Here is a 21,796-nt window from a genome sequence, read left to right on the forward strand (position 1 = left end):
CACCGCTCTCCCTGGGGACGCCGCTCTCCCTGGGGACACTACTCTCCCTGGGGACGCTACTCTCCCTGGGGACACCGCTCTCCCTGGGGACACTACTCTCCCTGGGGACGCTACTCTCCCTGGGGACACCGCTCTCCCTGGGGGCATGATTTCCCTAAGACAGGCGATATACGGCGTCTGCGGCCAACCCCCTGCAGCTGCCACCAGCCGTGGATGGTCCTCTGAGGCGGCTGTGCCTACCGGGTATAAATATGCGTGGTTTCCCCCTCAAGCCCTTCCGTCCCTCCCTCCTCCTTATTATCTCGACTCATCCTACACCACCGCGAGACACCAACCACCGAGAGGCCCTTGCGTACTCGAGGACGACCGAGCGAACATAAAAAGTCCGACCGACAGCGGTGCTCCACCATCTTTCAATCATGGGGGTGGCATGCATCAGAAAGGCGGAGCTTCACCCAATCATGTATGCCAGTCAAAAGGTGCGCCTGGCTTCGCCTCTGTCCCCACGACGGGCTTCATCACACTGTCATCATCAGTTCAGATTCGGAGATGGATGAACATCAGCCTGGATGTGGAACAGCATCCCCAGAAGAAAGACATGTGGACTGAGTACCAGGGTGGGGTCGTTCACTACCGTCCCTAGGTTCACTACCGTCCCTAGGCCACTGCCTTCCCTGGGGCCACTGCTCTCCCTAGGGCCAGATGACAGGTCTACAGCCAACCCCCTGCTGCTGCCACAGGATGCATGGTCTTGTGATCGAGAGGCGGCTGTGCTTTCACAACGGGTATAAATATGCGTGGTTTCCCCCTCAGTTCTTTCTATTCTCCTTCTTCCTTATTATCTCGCTCGCATTTGCTTCTTGCCTACTCTCTCTCGTCCTGACAGAATGACTAGAACCCGCAGACAAGCCAGGGCCGTTGAAAAGGCCAATGCTCTTAACCTGCGGTCCAGAAAAGTCAACCGCGCACACGCATCCCATCATTCCCCTATAGCTCGCTCTCGCCGCCATCATCTTATGCCCACAAGACCACAAACTCACGGAGAGGGTGACAGCCGTATCTCACCCAATCTGGTGGAGGATCAGGATCAACCTCTTGATGACATGATGGAATCAGACATGCGCCAATCTGTTAACGATAAGGGTAAGTGCTTGCAACTTCTCTCACAAACGTATCTAACAGGTGAGCAGATGAGCCAGATCCCGTGTGCAGTTCAGCCCAGGGACAAAGTTTGAGCACCCACGATGCGGTTCCCTGCTCTGATGACAATGCGGATGTTACTATTGCCGACAGTGTAGTTTTGGCGATGGAAAACACATACAACGACAAACTACCACGGCCCCGTTGGCCGTCGATACTGCGACATCCATCATGAAAATGAGTATCTATGTCGCTTTGGCTCTACTTGGGTATCACCGTGGAACTTCGATGATCCGGAAGTGGCGAGCTCCAAAATGGAGGAGCTGTACGACATCAATCAGCAGAACCCGCAGGAACCATGGTCCTCGAGAGTTGGGTGTGATGTTCCTGAGCTGCTGGACCATATTTCCCGTGTGACAGCGAGGGGAACAAAAGAAGGTATGATCGTTTATTTTGCACACTGGAAAGGCCAATGGTTCCGGGAGAAGAACGTCGGGAAAAGAGAGTATGGATCATGGGAGCGAAGCTACAATATTAGTGGCGGTGATAAATATGAGACGAGTCGGATAAATTGAGCATTTTGTCACATTTCTTTCCTTGGTTCCTTCCACAGTTGACGCGTGGAAGGTGGTGGCCTGTATGACGGGTAAATGAAAGCTAGTAATTATAAATTTATTTCACAGCTCTTCTTAGGGTTAACCTGCAGCCAAATCTCCTCGATCGTTCCAGACAGCTTGAGTGACTGCCATCTCAGCAGTAGAAAGGCAGGATGCTTTTGCATACCATGATTCGCGTTTGGCATCGCCGAGGTCAAAGTATCTTCTTCAAGCGGGTTCGTGAGCATCCAGAGAGAGAGAGGTTCGGGCATTCTCTCCCAGGGCAATTGTATCCGAAGTGGAATTTCCAAGTTCTGAAAATGTGTGTGCTGGCTAGGATAGATATAATGAAGAAGAAAAAGTAACGTGAAACGAAGTGAAGAAACCAAACATTGAATAGTAAAAACATGAAGACTTCAAATTGCTACAAACAAATCTAAGCAGCGAACTAACTAGAAATAGAAAGGTTTCGTGAGATTGGGCCATCTCCCTCAATGCTGACGTAATCCGCATGACCTCGTTCGACGACATTTGTTATTCCAGGAGTAATAAGCTGCCAGCAGTTCCAACCCTCCATGCTCCTGCAAATCGTCCAATGTCATCTTGGCATAAATCTCGTAGCCCTCTGGAACCCTCTCTATATTCCGTTGAAGGGATGGAATGGCGACAAACTGATCAGAACCACAAGGCAAGTTGGTGGGACTCATTGGCTCATCGATGATGATTGGGTCTTCTGCGAGGGTGAGTGAGTGAGGTGTGAGAAATGTTTTTCACGGAGCAGGTGCTGAGCCTTACCAGCAGAACCTGAGTACTTCCACGGCTTTCTTTGTGTGCCATATCCGCGTGTTTCTTGTAAATCTATCCATCCCACTATCTGGTACATCTCATCCCCGTCTCGCTTATACACCAGCTTCAGAATCTTCACCTGAGAAAGGGGCAAGATAATGTATTCCTGCTTATCCAGCGTCTCCCCCAACGCATCACCTTCCCAACAGTCGGACACCAGGGGGGTAACTTGCTCCGATTGGTGGGCTTGGATGTGGCGTTCCTCGCCCGGACGTGGGCTAGCCTCGATGGAATCATCGGAGTAATTCAACGGCTCCTTCGATGTGTTGCCTTCGCGATCGTCTAAGGCCGGGAGAGTTGGCTCTCGTCGATTGGGTGGGTCATCGGCAACGTCGCTCGGGCTTGGCTGAGCCTCCTCGATGGGGTCGTCAGAGAAATCCGACAGTTGGAGTGACGGTGGGGAAACATCATCTGGAGTGGAGTCGAACAGGATCCATTAGTCCCAGTTAATGTCAGTGAGACCGGAGACGGTGGATGGCAGGGCAGAAAAATCGGCAAACATCTCACTTGCTGCATTCTTAGAGAGGTCACCGGACGCAGAGAAGAGGGGCACGGGCACGGGCATGGGCATTGCAAGGAGGTGCTGGGGCTCTTCGTCTGACCAAGGATCAGGAGTGTACGCTTCCAGGAGGCGCACTGTGTGCAGCTGAGGCGAGGGAGAACCATCAGCAGGTCCAGGGGAGGTGATATTGTACGTGAAGGTAGCCATGTTGCGAGACGAGATGATGGGATGCTTTTCTCCCCTCGATCTCGATCCAGGAGGCCCTTGACGTCTTTATATATGTCCCACGTTCAACCCCCGCCTGCGAACAAAAATAGGTCGAGGCTAATCGAGGAGGGTAGGAAAAATAGTAGCGGAGATGCGTCTTGTGTGGATCGCCAATCATCCACACTGAAGAAGCCGCCGAACCGGGGAATGTTGCATTGATGGGTGGACCAACGCAGAAGTGCTCCTGGCCACCACCCCCATGCCAACATGGGCTCTCGTCGAGTGAATATCAGCCAGTCAACCTATTCAGCCCCCCCTTTTCCCCCTGGCCATGCGCCAGGAAGTCGAATCGACAAACCGCTAAACCCGGGGACAAGGAGCACGGGGGTGGCATGCCTGAGGACGGCCGAACTTCACCCAACCATGTGTGCCAGTCAAAAAGTGCGCCTGGCTTCGCCTCTGTGCTCGAGCTCATGGATGTCTCAACTCTAAGCGAAAACACCAACATGAACCAATATCCGAGGCGCAACCTGCATCGAGGCTTATAATTTTGTGATACACACCCCCACGAGTGCGGTTTGGCAATCCAATAGGGGCTTTATACGCGAAAGCAAATTGAAGGAAAATGCAAAATGCAGCTCATCCTCTGGCCCTATCATTCATTCCGGTTTCTCCAAAGGGCGCAGCAAGGTGGGCGTCAGATCAAGCAAACTTGGGCTCTCATCCAGCCAACATCGACCAGTTGAAAGGGATTCCCCCGCATTGAATCAGCACTCATACCAGTCAAACCTTTCCCCAACCCTCCTGATACGCCAGGAAGTTCAACCGGCAAACTGTTCGATCCTCTCCTCCAGTCGATAAGGCGAGGGACATGGGGCTGGCATGTAATGGAAACATCTGCGCCTGAACCAGTGCAGAAGCATCCCTGACTTCACCCCTGTGCTCTTTTTGCGAGAGGGCGTAGCGAGATGGGTATCGGGTCAGCCCGCCCTGGCGTTCCCTCCAGGAAGTAAGGACCAGGTGGAAGGGATTGCTGACAGACAGTGCAGCCAGTCCAACCAACATGAGGTTGAGGTATAAAGGGCTATAAAAGGCTCTTCCCCTCTCATTTGAATTCAGCCTTCGCCCTTCTCCAAATCTTTTACCTGCTTCAAATAGTCGCCCGTCTTGCTTCAAATATTCACTTCCTCCTCTGCATCTCTGCACATCCTCAGCATGGATAGACAAGGAACCGAGGGCCCTCCACCACTACCCAGTCAACTTTTGTCGTCCGGTGCGCAGCAATCCACTCTTCCAGCTTATTGCGCGGTGTTGGGTGACTTTCTCGAGAAGACGCCCTTCCAAACCTATGCCTCAGGTAAGGGTTTAATGACACCCTATCTCTGTCCTTCGACCTCGATTTCTCATCTAAGACTGCAGCTCCCCTTAACGTCCCGCCCGAGCGGCTGTCTGTTGACAGGGCCTCAAATAACCGGCCTCAGCCTCCTGGTGGTATCGAACCCGACGGCAGAGACAATATCTCGGATTCTGGGGCTACGACAGAACCGTTGGCCCATGATGAATTGAAGAATCTTCCCTATTGGTATGAGGCGCAGCAGGTTGAAAAGAGCCTTAAGATTTGTCATGTTGGAGATAAAGTATGGCGAAATAATAAATATGTTCACCGTGTGCTTTATGTGGTGGAAACATATCTCCCAGACAACTGCCTCCCTGAAAATGCGAGGCTCCGGCTGCGGAAGCAGGAGGAGAAACAAAAGAGGAGGGAGAAGGAGATGCAGCGAAAGGAACGTCTGAGCACATTACGCCCTCGACCATCAACACGCAAGTGATGGAAGATGGGATCTCAAACCACTCATTTCTTTATTTGATATTATAATACACAGTCATTTATTCATGTGCCTTCTCTTGCATTGTCGACCTGTTGCCATGTCGCCCATCTGCCGGGAACGCCCTAATATGGTTCACCCCCGGGAGTCAGTGAAGTGTGGCCCACGACCAAAACTATACTTCCCCTATGGCAGCTAGGGAATTTGCAAGAATGCCGATGAAGGCGAACCCTCAGGGAGTGTCACAATCTTGCATGAAAAGGCAGTAATGATGGAATCCCATATGGTGTCGGCATCCCTGGGGAAGTAAGCTCCTTGAGGAGCGCCGGAATTCTGAGTGAAAAGGCAACAAAAACTGAAATCCCATGCGGTGTCAGCATCCCTAGGGAAGTAAGCCCCTTGGGGGAGTGAGCTCCTTGGGGAGTGTCAGAATTTTGAGTGAACAGGCAACAAAGATAGAATCCCATGCGGTGTCAGCATCCCTGAGGAGGTGAGCTCCTTGAGGAAGTGAGTCCCATGTGGAGTCGGAATCCTTGGGGAAGTGAGCCCTTTGGGGAAGTAAGCTCCTTGAGGAGTGCCGGAATTCTGAGTGAAAAGGCAACAAAAATAGAATCCCATGTGGTGTCAACATCCTTAGGGAATGCCACAGTTTTGAACTATTAGCCACCATAGTAAAATCCCTTGAGGAGGGCCATAATCTCAGTGAAAAAGGCCACAAAATTAAAAGTACATAGGGAGCCAACACCCATCAGGGGATGACACGATGCTGAGTGGAAAGGCCACAGAAACAATGCCCATGGGGAAAGTCATATTTTTTAAGTGAAAGGCCACTGATATTGACAATCCTTGAGGTGAAAGACCAGAATACTTGAAATCTTATTGGTTCTTGAAAGAAGTCATGATTTCAGGGTTCAGCAAGCGCTATGACTTTGAGAGTGTAAATTTATAATGTAGATTCGGCGGCTCCATCATGACACATACTTGTGAAAGCAGCCAATAAAACTTCGACTAGGTATACTTTCCAAAAAGAGCTTAGTGATGATTTCAAATTAACCCTAATTTACAACATTCTATTCTTGCTTCTCCTCAAGTTTCTCTTGCTTTCCCTTCTTCCCTGCTCTAGACTTCTGATATTTCATGTAGTTCTCGCACGTTGTTCGAGATGGAGGTGGATAATGCTTCTCCTGTTTCTGTAAGAGCTACGTCTTTCCAGGGCTGTACGCATGGCACTTACTATATCTCTGTCTGGTGGTGGAAAGTGGCTGTTCGAAGCATCAGACTTGTTAAAATTAATTGTAAAGTACCGATTGTCTTCATGGATGAGGAGGTAGACGCCTTTGCAGCGACAGTCATTGAAATAGCTACGCAGCATACGCTGCAGCGTGCCTTTCCGTCGATAACGCATCTGCACGAGGCTACTGTGCACAGTCCATGGCTTCTTGACACGCTTTGAGTCTGATGTTTGCATGGTGTAGCATTTAATTCCAGTGTAGATGAAGGATCTGGGACTTGATTATTGTCACTTGATATTATGGGGAGAGGTCTCAATTTATAGCTACGAGCGAGTGTTGTGCTTCATTGAGCCAAAAGTCGCTTTTTAAAGGTGTACTTCTGTCGGATGTGACTAGTCGCTTTGTCGCGGCGCTTGCATGCTTGGGCCACGATCTGCGATCTGAAACTGTGGCACGCCATTTTGATTCGCGATTGAACTCGGCCACGCGATCCGAATACATGGCCATGATTTGCAATCCGAAACCGTGGCCCTCACCATTTTGACTCAATTTTCCACTCGGCCACGCGATCCGATCATTTATGCTAAAAGAGAATACGAAAGTGTCCTATTCGAAATCACACCGTGCAGAAAATGGAATTCATTAATCTGAATGAAAGGATGGAAGTACACAAATGTAGAAATCGAAATTGCAGGAATGCAAAAATTGAAACATGCACTTCCATACGCCAAGAAACGGCTAAGCCTTGCAGCTTGTTGGATGTGGAGGTGTCGTATTGATCGTTAACCAGGTACGATGAGATGCATAGCGCTAGTCCGTAATAGGAATCGAGAGCCCAAACGGGGACCTCAGCGTTAGCCGCTAAGAAGCGGCGCAGCCGGTTCAATATGGGAAGACCTGCTGAGAATAACGCCAGCGCGATTCTGTTTATTCTCACAAAACTTAAAGTATGTAAGACCCAGTGCAAAGATATCGTTCTAGGTCTGTAAATTTAGAAAAGTTCTCAGGGCAAATGCAGGAATTGTGCTGGAGCAGAAATTGTGCTGGGGCAGTCTTTTTCTGTGCTCTACTACTTCTGTGCTGGGACTACTTCTGTGCTGGGACTACTTCTGTGCTGGGACTACTTCTGTGCTGGGACTACTTCTGATTGATTGATTGATTGATTGATTGATTGATTCATAGACTGTCCCAGCCGCCCTCAGGCAGCTATGCAGCGCACTACTATACATACAGGAGTTTCTGCTCTTCCCCTTGGAAATTCAGCTCTTCTTGCAAGAAGCATCCTGCTGTGACACAAGTTATTCTTGCATGAATTGCTTTCTTTCCACGCTAGAGCTTCCTCTATTCATAGTCTTCCTATCTGTTCTGTATCTCTGCCTTGTTAGGTCTTTCCTGACCCTCCTCAACTTCTGTCTACTGGTTTTACACTCGCATGCTAGTTATATTGGAGTACTGTGGACGGGACCGCCTGGAATTGACCCAGGAGGCCTGTCCTGATCATCATCTTTGCTGCTTGTACTGCCATTGACGAGCTACAGAGAATGCGTTTGATGTCCACGCATGGAGACTTGCCTGCCCACATTCGATGTCGTTCTTCTGCCCAGTTCCGGCATTCCAGGAGGATGTGTCGCACAGTCTGCGGTCCGTAGCCGCACTGACATTTGTCGGTGTCGGCCTTATTGATGTCGTGAAGATACGCACGGAGGCCGATCTTGCCTGTACGCATCTGTGTGATCGCGGAGCTAATTGCTCTGTGTGTTCCCATGTGTGTGTTGAGAGTCACTTTTCCCGGTCGAGCCCCAAGTCGGAAGAGATCTCTACCGTGCTTTCCTTTCTCCCATGATGTTTCCCATTCGCCTTTCATCGCCTGGCGGATGGTGGATTTCGTGGTTGCCAGCAGCGTCCGTATCAGATCCGGTTCGGGTTGTTCAGTGTTCAAGGCAGGGTCGGCGGCCCGCTTTGCCAGTCTGTCTGCTTCTTCGTTTCCCGGTACTCCGACGTGTGCTGGAATCCAGTGAAATTGCACCTCCCATCCAAGGTCTCGCAGCCTATCGAGTACTTGTATAGCTTCGACGAGGATATACTGGCCCGACGAATTCTTGGGATTCCGGACTGCTTGGACGGCAGCTTGGTTGTCGGTAAAGATGGCGCATTTTCCGGGGGCAGTGCCAGTTGCATGGATGTCAATTACCATCTGGAGAGCTAACACCAGGCCCTTGAGTTCCGCCGAGTACACCGTGGAGGTGCTGGATACGCCCATGTATTGAGTCCGTTTCATGCAGATGCCGTTGTCCTGGAGTGAGGGCGCCACTGCTGCTGCCCCAACGTGACCGTTGATGCTACTCCCGTCTGTGTAGATGCGCATCGTCGTCGGTTCCATGGTGTCGTGTTCCTTGATCGCGTCATTGGCCGAATCCTTTATGCAGATGAGAGGTGGGGTCCACCACGGTGGTACAACATGCGGTTGGCGTTTCTCGAGCTGGTTGAGTTTTACGTTGTACTTGTGCTCCAGGATGCCCGAGAAACGGTCGAGGGGGCTCAGCGCATCGCGCTTTCGGTTGGTTCTTGTATTGCTTTCACTCGATGTCGCCATGTCATTGTGTAACGGGGAGCTTCGTATGCGCATAGTGGCTTCCAGCGCTGTTTGCTCGAGTTGCTGTTGTATCGGAAGCAGGTGTGCCTCTACGTCCACGGCTGGCCCGGCGGTTGTTCGGAATGCTCCCGTGATTATTTGGGCTGCACGTCTCTGGATCCTCTTGATGGCGTTTATCATGGCACTGCCTCGGCTCGTGTAGCCATTACCGGGGATATGCCATGCGGAGCAGCCATACAGCATCTGAGGTATGATCATTGCTCTGTACACCTGCCGGAGATTAATAGCTCCTGTTCCCCATGTTGAGGTTGCCAGGGCTGATAATGCTGAGAGTCGTTTCGTGGCCCCTGCTTCTACCTTCTCGCGGTGGTAGTCCCATCGGAGTTTGGTATCCATGTGGACGCCCAGGTAGCGGCATGATGGGGAGGCCTCGACTGTGGCGTGCGGTAGGCGCAAGGCGTGCGTACTGTTTGCCTTTGGGTCTCTTGTGAAGTGGACAAGTTCGTACTTTGCTGGCGCAAACTGGGAGCCATGCCTTCGCGCCCATTGTTCGGCGTTTCGGTGGATTTTCTTAAGGGTTTTGCAGTTGCGCTGTGCGGTCGGGCCTACAGCCAGGATTGACACGTCGTCAATGTATCCAACCGCCTCTGTCTCCTCTGTCTTGCATACTTCAATGAGGTCAGCATTGTAGAAAAGATACAGAATCGGCGAGATGGGCGATCCTTGTGGAATTCCAGTTTGAATCGGGGCCGACGGTGCAGTGTACTCCTGTAGCTTGAGAGTGGTAGATCGGTTGCTTAGAAATGACTCTATCCACCCTATGATCCTCTCACTAACTCGGCGTTTCCGGAGGTTATGTAGAAGTCGTTGTTGAGAGACGTTGTCGTATGCTCCTGACACGTCGAGTAGGAGTAGGGAGGCCACCTTGCCTTCGGACCATGCCTGGTGTATTTGTTGGAGGAGGAAGTGCATGGCATGCTCAGTCGAGGCCAATTTCCGGCCCCCCGTGTGGCGGCTGGGGAGGAGTCGGTAGACGTCGGCGATATATGCAAGTCGGTTGGCAATGATGGCTTCCAGGGCCTTGCCCAACGTGCTGAGGAGAGTGATTGGCCGGTACGCTTTGGGTTGCGTGTAGTCGTCTTTCCCTGGCTTTCGGAGGGCTACCGTGATGGTATCTTTGAAATGAGTGGGACAGTAGCCCTGTTCAAGACACGCATTGAAGAGTTTGTGAAGGCTGGGAAGGAGGATATCAAGCGTCTGGTGCAGGATTCCGTTGGTGATGCCGTCGGCTCCGGGGGCCTTGTTCGGGGAGGCTCTGCGCACTGCCTTCTCGATCTCTGCCACGGTGATGTCCGGGCATTCGATGGGTGGGGGGTATTCGTAACCCCCAATGTCTGACAGATCTGCCTGGAGTGGTGGTGGGAAGAATGTTTGGCGGAGCACTTCTGCCTTCTCCTCTGGTCGGTGAGCAGACCCTCCGTCTAGTTTCACCAGAGCCGGAGTACATGCGGGTGTTATGTCGTGTCTGTTTTTGGCCCATTTAACCAGGTTCCAAAGACCCGACTGCGATGCGGATGCTTCTTCGACTCGTTGCCGGTGAGTGTTGCGGAGGATTTTTTGGATATGTCGGCCTTTCCTGTTTCGCGCTTCCCGGTAGGCCTCGTAGTCCTCGTCTTGTCTTGATCGTTGCCATCTCTGGCGGAGCTGTTGGACCTCGGTGCATATGTCCTTGCACTCCTGGTCGAACCCCGCAATTGATCGAGGGGAAGGCTTTGACCATGGAGTAGATGCGGCGATGCCCGCCTCCAGTGCCCTAATGATGGTGGAGACGAATTTGTCGATACCATCTTTGTTTTTAAGTTCTGTGGTGTCACCCGGTCGAGGTAGGCGTGTCTCAACGGTTTTCCGCAGTAATTCCAGGTTTGTCTTTGTCCATAGACGCTTTCTTGTTGGGTTTACTGGTTGCCAGTTCCAGTCGAACACTAGAGCAATTGGGAGGTGATCCGAATCACAGTCCACTTCCCTATCAACCTTGCAGTGGGTCACACGGTCTGCTAAATCTTCCGAGGCAAATGTTAGGTCAATCGTAGACTCTCCATCCTTCCATCGGTGGGTTGGGGTTCCGGGCTCTGTGAGAAGCTGCAGCTGAAATTCTTCGATGACTGTAAGAAGGCCTTGGGCACTTGGTCCCCTACCCCCGTGCCGGTGTGTTGAGGACCAGAGAGGGTGGTGCAGGTTAAAGTCCCCAAGTACGATGATATCCTCAGGTGAGTTTAGTGCTCTGATCGCTTCTGCCATCGTGGAAAGCGTGTCGGTTCCCACTTCATTGTAGACATTGAAAACGGAGACCTTTCTGCCAGAATGGGGATTGAGAATCTGCAGGGAGATGATGTCCTTAGAGATGTATGAGACACTCCAGGTACCAGGGTTGATTCGTTTGCTGATGTATAGGCATACCCTCGTTGCGGCATTGGCGAGATATGTTAGTTGGAATTGTGCCTTGAGGGGGTGATATGATGTTTCGATGAAGGGGTTTCGCCACGGTTCCTGAATTGCCAGGATGTCGTAGTCGAGGATTTTTCGGTTTTGGAACAGGCTGGCGAGGACGACGTCTCTCGACTTCCACACGTTGTACTGTAAGATGCGTAGTTCCTGGTGTTCTAGCATAGGAGAGGCGTTGCTTCGGGGCAGTTTGTAGGGGATCGGCTTCGGGATCGGCTCCGGGTCACCCGGTTCCTCAGCTGACGGAATGGCCGCTCTACGCGGGGCCTCTGCGTCCATCCCGGGGTGAAGGCGCTATATTTTCCCCGCTCGAGGCGCACTGTCAGGCTTCGAGACGAGTACTCCTTTCTTTTCAAATGCTTGCGTAATTCAGCTGCCAGCGGGAAGTCTCTGCCGCAGTACATGCATATCTTCATGCAGTGGGCGATCGTCAGCTCCGCGTCTTGTGCTGGCCAGCTGCTGTAGATTTCCTGGTGCTCTGGACATTTGCACGCCTTGTAGATGTGTCCTTGAGCCGTGCGAGTGTTCGTTGCCATGGATGTCGGAACAGTATCCACCGTTCCAGGGTCGTGTATCCAGTCCTCGGCAACGTTGTTTGCTAAACTGGCCAGCCATTCATCCGCCTCAGTTATGTTGAATTCTCCGTGTATAGTTTCCAGGGGGTATATTGGTGCTGCTTCGGCTGGTATGGTCTCGACAGTTTCCATGTTTGGGTTGACACCTACCGCCGGACCGGTCTCCTGGGGTTCTTCTGTCGCCAGTAACTGTGGGTAGATCTCCGGTTGCTGTGGTTCATGTTGTGGTGCTGGTGTTGCACGATCTTCTTGCGCCTGTGGAGGCTCTTGGGTGGTGTCTGTATGGTCCGGGAGTGCTTCTCTAGGGCTCACTATTGTTATAATTTCGTTGGGGGTGGGGCTGCGTGCGTGGCGTGGTCTCTTCCGCGAGTTGTTGTTCTCAAGGGGTTCGTCTTTGGGGGGCACCTGCCAGTAGCTGTTTCGAACCTGCTTTGCTTGCTCAACTCTTCCCAATTCTTTCCTCCTTGCTGGGCAGGCATTGCTCCATGCCGTGTGGGCACCTTTGCAGACTGGGCAACTGGGAGTGAAGCCTTCCACTCCCTTCTGCGTGCAGTTCCTGGTCTCGTGTAGCTCGGCGCAATAGCCACATGTTTGGGCTGCATCGCATTGAGTGCCGATGTGGCCGTAATTGTAGCACCGGAAGCATTGCTTGACTCTGCAGGCGCGATCATAGAGTTGACATGTATGTATCTGTCCGTCCCACGCCATCCCTGCGTAGATGATGGCGTTGGCCATTTCTGGGTCCGTGAACTCCACCACGATTGAGGATGCGCGTTTGAGAGGTGATTCTCGGGTTAGCCATCCCACATATGAGATCTCCGCCTTGGGGATGACTGTGTAGTTGTCTGCGAGTATTTGCTGGATGGTCGCTTTCTGGTCCTTGATGTTGATAGTGCTTGTAGAAATGCCGTGGGTGATGACTCCGTAGGTAGGCACGATGAGTTCCGCATGTTCCCCAAGTCCGCTTACCCATTCTCTGTTCTGTTTGAGCTTAACGGCCTCTGCCGTAGAAGAGGTGAAGATCTGTATATCGCCGCTTATGAGTTGATGGGCGGCGACCACCGCCACTGATTTGGTAACCACGTGATTCTTGATCGAGGTCTCGACTTGCTGTCTAATCTTGATTGCGGGAAGCGTCCGAAAACGCTGGGCGATTCCATGATCCTTGAGTCTGACTGTTACTGCTCGGTCCTTATATGCTGTGACTGTTGGCTGTGTCTTAGTGGTACGCGCGCTTTGGGGAACTGGTGGCGGTAAGGCCCCCTCGCGCCCAACCTACACAGGTGGCTCTGCAAAATTATCCAACTCCTATCAGTACCCAGTTAGCCTAGGTTTTTGCTGGACGAGATTTGGCACCCAGCACGTCAAAGGGCCCTTCGCACCCAACCTAGTTCGGTGTGACAGCAACATGGAGCTACCACCCTCCCGCCGAGCACCAATATCCAGTCTAGCCACCATACTGGTTAGTCGCTTACAATCCATCGCCAATGAGATTGATCCAATGATTGAGACGCTCAGACATGGAAAACTGCAACCCACTCAAGAAGAGTACAAGGCCCTGGAAGCTGCAAGTCTAAAACTTGCTAAAAGTGCAACAAACTTTTCCGAAGAGGTGCAAGCGTTAGGAAAGAGACGGACGGAAACCGTGTATATGGAAGGACGGAAGCTGCTGTCCACGGCAGAATCTACCCGACACGGCCTCATTACCAGTAGCAGGTTGAAAAATCGAGCGACATTCATCAGAAATATCCAACTGCTTTTCGGCGGCCCTAAGGAATCGAAACTTGATTCTGCCGCCATCAAGGCAAGAAAAAGGCTGACTCGTGAGCGCTGCGAGCAAATCCGTAGCCTAGGAACAGATGGGATGACTTTATGGGCAGCTGCATTTGCCCCTAGTCAGTGGGAAGCAAACTTGTTGCCTAAGCCCACCTTCGAGTATGTTCTCGAATTCCTCGAGTTGCAAGGAACACAGCTATGGCCCAGCGAAATCTACGACATTTTAACTTCATTGGGGGAGGAAGAACCGCTTCAAAATTCGCCTAAATTCCAAGAGTATTTGAATGGTACTTGTTTTGCACACCCAGTACACATGGCTTAAGCTAAGGCGCGACAGATATGAAGCAGAACGCAGAATATTCTCGAGCGGCATCATCATTGATACGAGATCTTTCGACAAGGCGCCAGGCACAACCACAACATGGTATCACCTAGACTTCCACTTCTTTTTGGAAGTGATGCTAATTACAATCAGCAGTTGACACTCCATCCAACCAACAGGGAAAACTAGCTCCAGAGAGAAAGCGTAGACGCGTCGAAGGTGTTCATCCTTCAGATGACCAGAGTAGAGGGGCAAGCAGGTGTAAGTAGGATTGAAATACAGTACTCCAATAACCATAAAGAAATCCAATAGTTGGACTGACCAGCTACATCAGCGGATCTGGCGGCTGAGATACCAAAACACAGACGTAAGTTAAAAAGAAGTCCATTTCCAATTAACTACACGTATCTAACAATGAATTACAAAATGCAGAGATTGAATATAGATACTCTGAAGCACCGATAACTTCGATCCCGCTCTTAGGTGAAAACTTTTCCGACGCTGTGCAGAGTAGCAAACAATGGGAATGGGAGCGTATCATCGGGGGATTATTAACCACGGATTGTGTCAATGCGTTGGCTCCAAAAGATCGAAATCAAGATATATCTATAACCTTGTCGGTGGGATTTGAGAAAGGAACGCAATTGATTGAGAAGTTCGGGCTTGTGCCTAGGTGAACTTGACTGTAGCTGCGACGACGCGAACCTTGTGGCCAGCAGGAATGTCAGATGTGTTGACCGTATTCTCATCTTCCCATTCCCAGTATGGCGGAGAGTCCATATTTGCATTCGGATCATAGATTTGTATCAATTTTCCCTTTCCAGTTATATTTCTTCGATAATCCACTTTCTCAAACAACTTTGTTTTGATGTACTCCCATTCTCCTTTTAAAGCCGTGGTACCAGCCTGGGAAGCGCAAATTGGTTAGATTCTTTAGGTCTAAGCGTGCGAGCGTCAACGCACCTCTTCCGGCATGCTTTCGCGCTGCCTGCTTCTCGTGATGGTAGGCACGTTGGTCGTGGTAGCACCTGGAATAGTGCTGGACATTCGGACCATATCAGTTTCCTGTAACAATGGGAAGAAGTTGGGTTCTCACTTCTCGAACAGCGTTGTTTTTTCGATCCTTCCGAACTTTATCTAGGAGTCTGTTAGTCACGAATATAATGGACATGTTGCTCGACGCTCACCTTTTTGCTTTGACAGGAGGTTGATAGGAAATTGCGAAAGCCTTGTCCTGAGAATCTGAAGGCCAGTTTTGGCTATAGGCGCTCTGGGTTGGGGAGAACCACGACATGCAAATTTTTAAAAATAAAATAAAAATAAAAGACCAGCAGCGACGCTGAACAACGTTTTCTTGCTGCCGGCTGCGAAGAAGTGCATGTGACACGGAAATTGTTCCCTATCATTCCAAAAAGAAACGGCAGACATCAATATATTTCAGGAGGGGCTCGGGATCCTATTGATTTGATTCTCTTTTCATGACTTGACAGCGATGCGGGGCTGATATGGTCTACTGACAAGTCACATGAGCGGTTCCACCAGTCGGGTTAAAGATATTTTTCAAGGTTCCTTAGCTGTACTGGGGATGGAAGCATAAATATATTTATTTGGGCATCAATACGTCGGGCGGGCGAAATGGCTTTGACATCCAAGAGTGGAAAACGATCGAAGGTGGGCGCTCAGATCCGAAAAATTCCGCGAATAATCAACAGCTTTTCGGGCCTACCTACTCTATTACTCGCGTCATCTGTTTGAAGGGGGCCGGGATAGTGAGTCTGAAGAGAGGGCGTACCGGCTCGTTTGGTGCTGCGAAACCCTGACCAAGTGGGGTTAGGCGTCACAACCGTCCGAATTGAAAAAGCATTCTGGAGGACTTTAGCCCACTACTTAATATGATATTAGCGCCTAGCGGTCTCTCAAAAGAGGGGCTTAGCTGCAGACCCTGGTAATTGGTCCACCTGCCCAGATGGAATCTATCTGGAGGTGGTGGCGATAACACGGTGACATGCAAAAAGAGTCGAAGCTCCCTTCATATATATGCTCCACTGATTTTCTGACCTTTTCGATTTCGGACATGGCGGATGCTCCGGAACCATCAAGGGCCCCATTGACTTCAGTGCGAATCGCGAGTCGCTTATAATGGTGTAGGTGTGGTGTTTCAACTCGAGTAGCATGAGGGCTTGTGACATCGAGGTGCGATTGACATCGTTGAAGAATGCAACCACCTAACAAAGCTCAACTAAATATAGTCGCTTAAAAGGCATCAGATTAATAGGTGAAAAGAAGCTGTCCTAGCACAGAAGTTGTCCTATTTGTAGCCTTGTCATGGGACAACTTCTGCACGGTCGCCTCTCCAACGGCTGAAGAAGTCGCGACAACGCTAATATATGTCCTATGGACGGGAGTCTGCGAATAGCCCTTGTTTTCTTGTGTTCTTGTTTGATCTTACTTCATCGTGGCTATCTTTATGCCTGCCACCAGGTCTGGTTAACCTGAGTCGATATTTTGTACCAATGGATTTTAATCTTCCCCGTTTTCCTCAACAACCTTGTAATTGTCTGGGGCCAGAACCGTATCCGTTACTACAAACAAATAGGCATAGGCACCAAAGAGAACTAGACAGTGATAGCAGCGGAATTTAACGATCTAATATGCACTCCTCGCAACATTTAAATCCGTTCCCAAACAAGAGCAACCGTAATTGGGTGTCTCCACAGGGCCACCTAACTCACTCACATAACCTCTAAATCCAGCTTTATACAATGGACGGACAGAAATTTAAACAAAGCAGGCCCTGCGCCGAATGGAGAACGCGACTGATCAAAATTCAGCATTATAAGTCAGATATTTAGCGTGGCAGTTGTGTTGCAGGAGAACTGCTGACGTTGGGTAGTGGTGCATTTGGGCAGGCCAATTTTTTGAAACACGGGAGCACTTCCCTCCATAGAGACACAGGTTGGTAGAGCACGTGATCAGAACATATACACTAAAGTTACAGTGTGTGGCCAACGCTCGACTTCCCTCTACCACTGGATGAAATTCCATCCCTTGACCCTCTGACTACACACCCTTCCTCCTTCAATAAATATGACTCCGCGTATAGTAAAAAAAAGGAGTGGAAGGCAATCATCTGAATTTCAAATTCAGAACAGCGGTGGGTTTGTTCATATTTTACCAGCTTACTCTCACTAACAATCACCAGCCAGGCGATCCCAACGCACACCAAAGGTGCAACATTCTTGCCGAATAAATGCACTCCTCCAGCCTGGACTACCAAACTCGTCATCACTTCCAGCGAGTTGCACACTTGGAAACACTGTACGATCCTCTCTATGGCCGAGCTGGTATGCGAGAGGCTAATCCCTCAGGTGAATGACCGTAAACGAAAACGAGAGTGTGAAACAACACCACCGGTGCATCCACCCAAACGTCGTGAAACGCACGATAGTGAACTTACGAGTCCTGGTGGGTTCACAGTGGGCGAAATCAGCATTGATGTTCCTCGAGTCGTCCAAACTGCTGGTCCAGAGGTATGCTTATCATGGCCTTGATGGTACAGATGACAGGAGCTAATTCTTATCAAGATTAGTCTAGCAGTTTCGCTGCAACACCGTTCGTCTGAACCTAAACGACGGCACCCCGAACCCGAACATCCATCTTGTCATCGTCCGAAGCGGCCACGAGTAGAGAAGGATAAGCTCATTGAGCATTGGGTTAGCAACTACGAATGGCCCAAAAGCCCTTTAGAAGTTGACAACATGGAAGCCTTTTTTGTACGGCAGAAAACCCCGTCTCTCCGCCGTACGAAGTCGAATGCTAGCTTGAACGGGCCGAGCGAAACAAGTTCACGAGAAGCCAAGAGTAGACCTTACACTGACAAGAACTATGAGGTATTCCTTGAGTCTAAAGGAATCTTCCTGGACGATCATAAGGACGGAATCACTAGCGACAGCAAAAATTCCTGTCGAAGACTACTCGAGAAAGACTCAGAGACTCCTAGTGGAACGAGGTTTGATGATGGCGTGTTCGAATTAACCTGCCAAAGGATAAGGAAGAAAAACGAGACGGGGGTCATTCGAGTCATTGCTGAGTTGATTGTTCCTTCTGCTGAGGGTGCGATAGACCACGGTCGCGTCTCATTCCAGCACTTGGTAGAAAGTGTGAATGAAGGCTGGGATAGCTCGATTTCTCTAGATGAGGATCAACGATTGCCACCACCTGCACAAACGCCACATCTTCCCCAATCTCGACAATTTCGATTATCTCGGCCACAGCCCGATTATGCGGTCGGGTTCCCCCGGCAATCCTTCTCAGAAATTCGACTGGAAAAACTTACACCGTTTGTTGGCGAAATTGGCGATATGTCTTTCTTTATGAGTACTGCATACATGTACTTTCCGTTTATGACGGTTGAAGTGAAGTGCGGAAAGGCGGCACTCGATATAGCAGATCGACAAAATGCGCACAGTATGACTCTCTCAGTAAGAGGAGTTGTTAAGCTCTTCAGGGCCGTGAAGCGTGAAAAGGAGTTACACCGGCAGATCCTGGCCTTTTCAATTTCACACGATCACTGTTCTGTGAGAATCTATGGCCACTACCCTGTGATTGAGGGGGAGAAGACTACATACTACCGCCATCCCATTCACAAGTTCGACTTCACCTCCCTTGATGGCAAGGAGAAATGGACATCCTACAAGTTCTCTATGAGTGTGTACAATGACTGGGCACCTTTTCATTTTAAGAAAATATGCTCCGCTATTGATGAACTGCCACAGGTAAATTTTGAGGTGTCGCAGGCGTCACAGATATCACAGCAACTTGAAGTATTACATCAATCGGAGCTGAGTTTCTCAGAATCAACTGGACTTTCGCAAGGTGTCGGAGGCGTTGATACACAAGGCTCTAGTTTTACATCTGTATTGGAAGAGGCTCATGGTGTGCAGAACGCTGCCTCGGGTGCTCGGGTAACCCGGGAGAGCGAAGAGGGCTCTGCTGAAGCGTTCAATATGTCCAAGAAGAGACGTACCTTTAGATAGGTAATAATTCCGCTGATTGGAACTGATGCGGTTGCTGTATGAGCAAATAATTACATTTACATGTATACCTTTTAACATGTCCAATTATTTCTCTAATTATGTCCACTTCACTTCTAAGTTACTAAATCAGCTAGATGATCTACTACAAGAAATATGGGCCCGCAGAAGCCTTTGAGGCCAATCGCGAATCAAAATGGTGTGGGCCACGGTTTCGGATCGCAGATCATCACTAAGCTCTTTTTGGAAAGTATATCTAGTCGAAGTTTCATTGGCTGCTTTCACAAGTATGTGTCATGATGGAGCCGCCGAATCTACATTATAAATTCAAACCACTACACTCTCAAAGTCATAGCGCTTGCTGAACCCTGAAATCATGACTTCTTTCAAGAACCAATAAGATTTCAAGTATTCTGGTCTTTCACATCAAGGATTGTCAATATCAGTGGCCTTTCACTTAAAAAATATGACTTTCCCCATGGGCATTGTTTCTGTGGCCTTTCCACTCAGCATCGTGTCATCCCCTGATGGGTGTTGGCTCCCTATGGACTTTTAATTTTGTGGCCTTTTCCACTGAGATTATGGCCCTCCTCAAGGGATTTTACTATGGTGGCAAATAGTTCAAAACCGTGGCATTCCCTAAGGATGTTGACACCACATGGGATTCTATTTTTGTTGCCTTTTCACTCAGAATTCCGGCATTCCTCAAGGAGCTTACTTCCCCAAAGGGCTCACTTCCCCAAGGATTCCGACTCCACATGGGACTCACTTCCTCAAGGAGCTCACTTCCTCAGGGATGCTAACACCGCATGGGATTCTATCTTTGTTGCCTGTTCACTCAAAATTCTGACACTCCCCCAAAGGAGCTCACTTCCTCAGGGATGCTGACACCGCATGGGATTCTATCTTTGTTGCCTTTTCACTCAGAATTCCGGCGCTCCTCAAGGAGCTTACTTCACCAGGGATGCCGACACCATATGGGGTTCCATCATTACTGCCTTTTCATGCAAGATTGTGACACTCCCTGAGGGTTCGCCTTCATCGGCATTCTTGCAAATTCCCTAGTTGACTCTAATCAATGCAAGAGAAGGCGCATGAATAAATGACTATTATAATATCTAGGCATACGTCCCAGCCTTGTACCAGGAAAGCCCAGAAGAGAATTACCTCACACATTTCAAGTCTGCTTCTAGCTAAATCGGCTACCGCTTTCCTCTTACAGCAAGCTCCATGGCGGGCTCAGGAGGACAGAAAATCCATTTCAAAATATCAAAGGCTACCTTTCTGTCGTAGTTGTCTTTGCCGAGGTCGTATACAGCCCTCAGCGTCAAGGTGAGCATTGGGTTCGTTTCCGATGGGTCGCAGGTCGCTTGGACTATGCGTACTTTCCCGTAAACGAATGTGACGAGCGTGGCCTTGGCGGGTACTCTCAGCATTCGCACAATCCTATGAATACGAATAATGGGAAGAAGGTGCAAAGAGAGAAGCAAGAAGAGAGAGCGTGAACATACCGCCAAGAAACCTTCCTTGTATATGGGCTTGGCCATGTACCGGTTCTCCTCAGGAAGCCACACCATCTCATTCATCTGACGGTAAAAGATCGAAGTGACTGCCAGGAGTTCACTTTTCAGAAGATAATCTCTGCTGTTTTCTTGCAGTTTCGTATTGACTGTGCTTGAGCGATCCCGAATCATGCAGCTCCAGTGGTTATGACGAAGATAGAAAATTTGTTCCCCTTTGATGCGGGGGTGGGAATTAATTATGATGCCGATGCCCAGCCTGCGGAAAAGGGGGCCTTGAAACCTGGTAAAACAGCAAGAAAAGGTGAGCAAGGTGAATGAAGAGCATCAAATATATATCATCATACATACTCTTCAGCCTTAGTAAAGGGAACTTCATCTAGAACCTGGTGGGCCGCGGTCTTCATGAAGCCAGAGAAACCCCAATCGCTTGGGAGGTCCTGAGTTTTCTCCGGCGCAGTAACTCTCTCACACTTGTGGATAGCTTGTAGGAGCTCTGGGGATATCGAGAAAGTCACCTTCTCTCTGGTGCTGTCCCTACAACGCACCTTGAGGTCCTCTGTCTTTTGCAACCACTCGAAGGGAAACAAGTCTGACGAGTAGGAGATGTACAGGTGAAAAAGACCTGCCAGGAGCCAGCCAACCTGCTCCGGGCAATGGCATGGCTTTCTTTCTGATTCCATAACGTGCAGTTAATGGAACCGTCTACTGCTCTGCTGGTGCGATGGCGGGGTTGACCTCTGGGGGATGTTGTTGTTCCTAATCACGTGACTTAGGCACCAGCAGTCGATGGAGCATGTCGCCTACATATGGAAACGCCATGAAGATGACCCGACGGTGATACCAACCCCTTATCCTTGCATGCCCGTTTAATTTAACTGGTGATGGAACCTCTTACTGACAATGGTTCTGCAGTGGAAAACAAGGGTCAAAACCTACCATACCTTCATGGTAGCTCAAGACCACTTGTATTTCCACATTAGCATTGGGAGCTACGACAATACATATCTCGAATATATTTTTGGCTCAGGTACCCAGCCAGTGCGTCCAGCGCAAGGGGAAATTCCGTTTCTTGAGATCCAGGAATTCGGGCCATTTGACGTTACTAATGAAGAAGAGCTTGGCA

The 21,796-nt window shown here is 49.9% G+C and overlaps 9 protein-coding genes across 9 annotated transcripts; 4 read left to right on the forward strand and 5 right to left on the reverse strand.

Moving 5' to 3' along the window:
- Positions 1–145: 145 nt before the first annotated feature.
- On the forward strand, positions 146–643 carry HCAG_08133 (predicted protein; the record flags this gene model as incomplete). Its single annotated transcript, XM_001536974.1, has 1 exon — positions 146–643. One exon carries the CDS (start codon positions 146–148, stop codon positions 641–643), a length of 498 nt encoding a protein of 165 aa, XP_001537024.1.
- Positions 644–2,227: 1,584 nt separating this feature from the next.
- Positions 2,228–3,291, reverse strand: HCAG_08134 (predicted protein; the record flags this gene model as incomplete). The annotated part of the gene is made up of 3 exons (XM_001536975.1): positions 2,228–2,373; positions 2,532–2,993; positions 3,090–3,291. The coding sequence occupies 3 exons, from the start codon at positions 3,289–3,291 to the stop codon at positions 2,228–2,230; spliced, it is 810 nt and encodes a 269-aa protein (XP_001537025.1).
- Positions 3,292–4,506: 1,215 nt separating this feature from the next.
- Positions 4,507–5,120, forward strand: HCAG_08135 (predicted protein; the record flags this gene model as incomplete). The annotated part of the gene is made up of 2 exons (XM_001536976.1): positions 4,507–4,648; positions 4,711–5,120. 2 exons carry the CDS (start codon positions 4,507–4,509, stop codon positions 5,118–5,120), a joined length of 552 nt encoding a protein of 183 aa, XP_001537026.1.
- Positions 5,121–6,187: 1,067 nt separating this feature from the next.
- On the reverse strand, positions 6,188–6,585 carry HCAG_08136 (predicted protein; the record flags this gene model as incomplete). Its single annotated transcript, XM_001536977.1, has 2 exons — positions 6,188–6,301; positions 6,352–6,585. 2 exons carry the CDS (start codon positions 6,583–6,585, stop codon positions 6,188–6,190), a joined length of 348 nt encoding a protein of 115 aa, XP_001537027.1.
- A 1,199-nt stretch (positions 6,586–7,784) lies between these two features.
- Positions 7,785–13,179, reverse strand: HCAG_08137 (predicted protein; the record flags this gene model as incomplete). The annotated part of the gene is made up of 3 exons (XM_001536978.1): positions 7,785–11,738; positions 11,765–12,995; positions 13,103–13,179. The coding sequence occupies 3 exons, from the start codon at positions 13,177–13,179 to the stop codon at positions 7,785–7,787; spliced, it is 5,262 nt and encodes a 1,753-aa protein (XP_001537028.1).
- Positions 13,180–13,520: 341 nt separating this feature from the next.
- HCAG_08138 (predicted protein) lies at positions 13,521–14,582 on the forward strand (the record flags this gene model as incomplete). Its single annotated transcript, XM_001536979.1, has 4 exons — positions 13,521–14,082; positions 14,271–14,378; positions 14,452–14,484; positions 14,563–14,582. The coding sequence occupies 4 exons, from the start codon at positions 13,521–13,523 to the stop codon at positions 14,580–14,582; spliced, it is 723 nt and encodes a 240-aa protein (XP_001537029.1).
- Positions 14,583–14,967: 385 nt separating this feature from the next.
- Positions 14,968–15,864, reverse strand: HCAG_08139 (predicted protein; the record flags this gene model as incomplete). The annotated part of the gene is made up of 5 exons (XM_001536980.1): positions 14,968–15,023; positions 15,081–15,156; positions 15,214–15,254; positions 15,305–15,387; positions 15,848–15,864. The coding sequence occupies 5 exons, from the start codon at positions 15,862–15,864 to the stop codon at positions 14,968–14,970; spliced, it is 273 nt and encodes a 90-aa protein (XP_001537030.1).
- A 1,585-nt stretch (positions 15,865–17,449) lies between these two features.
- On the forward strand, positions 17,450–19,153 carry HCAG_08140 (conserved hypothetical protein; the record flags this gene model as incomplete). Its single annotated transcript, XM_001536981.1, has 2 exons — positions 17,450–17,647; positions 17,702–19,153. 2 exons carry the CDS (start codon positions 17,450–17,452, stop codon positions 19,151–19,153), a joined length of 1,650 nt encoding a protein of 549 aa, XP_001537031.1.
- Positions 19,154–19,692: 539 nt separating this feature from the next.
- On the reverse strand, positions 19,693–21,077 carry HCAG_08141 (predicted protein; the record flags this gene model as incomplete). The annotated part of the gene is made up of 4 exons (XM_001536982.1): positions 19,693–19,816; positions 20,105–20,211; positions 20,371–20,953; positions 21,022–21,077. The coding sequence occupies 4 exons, from the start codon at positions 21,075–21,077 to the stop codon at positions 19,693–19,695; spliced, it is 870 nt and encodes a 289-aa protein (XP_001537032.1).
- Positions 21,078–21,796: the final 719 nt, after the last annotated feature.

The sequence above is a fragment of the Histoplasma capsulatum genome, genomic scaffold (genome assembly GCF_000149585.1).
Source record: "Histoplasma capsulatum NAm1 scaffold_10 genomic scaffold, whole genome shotgun sequence".
NCBI classification, from domain to species: Eukaryota; Fungi; Ascomycota; class Eurotiomycetes; order Onygenales; family Ajellomycetaceae; genus Histoplasma; species Histoplasma mississippiense.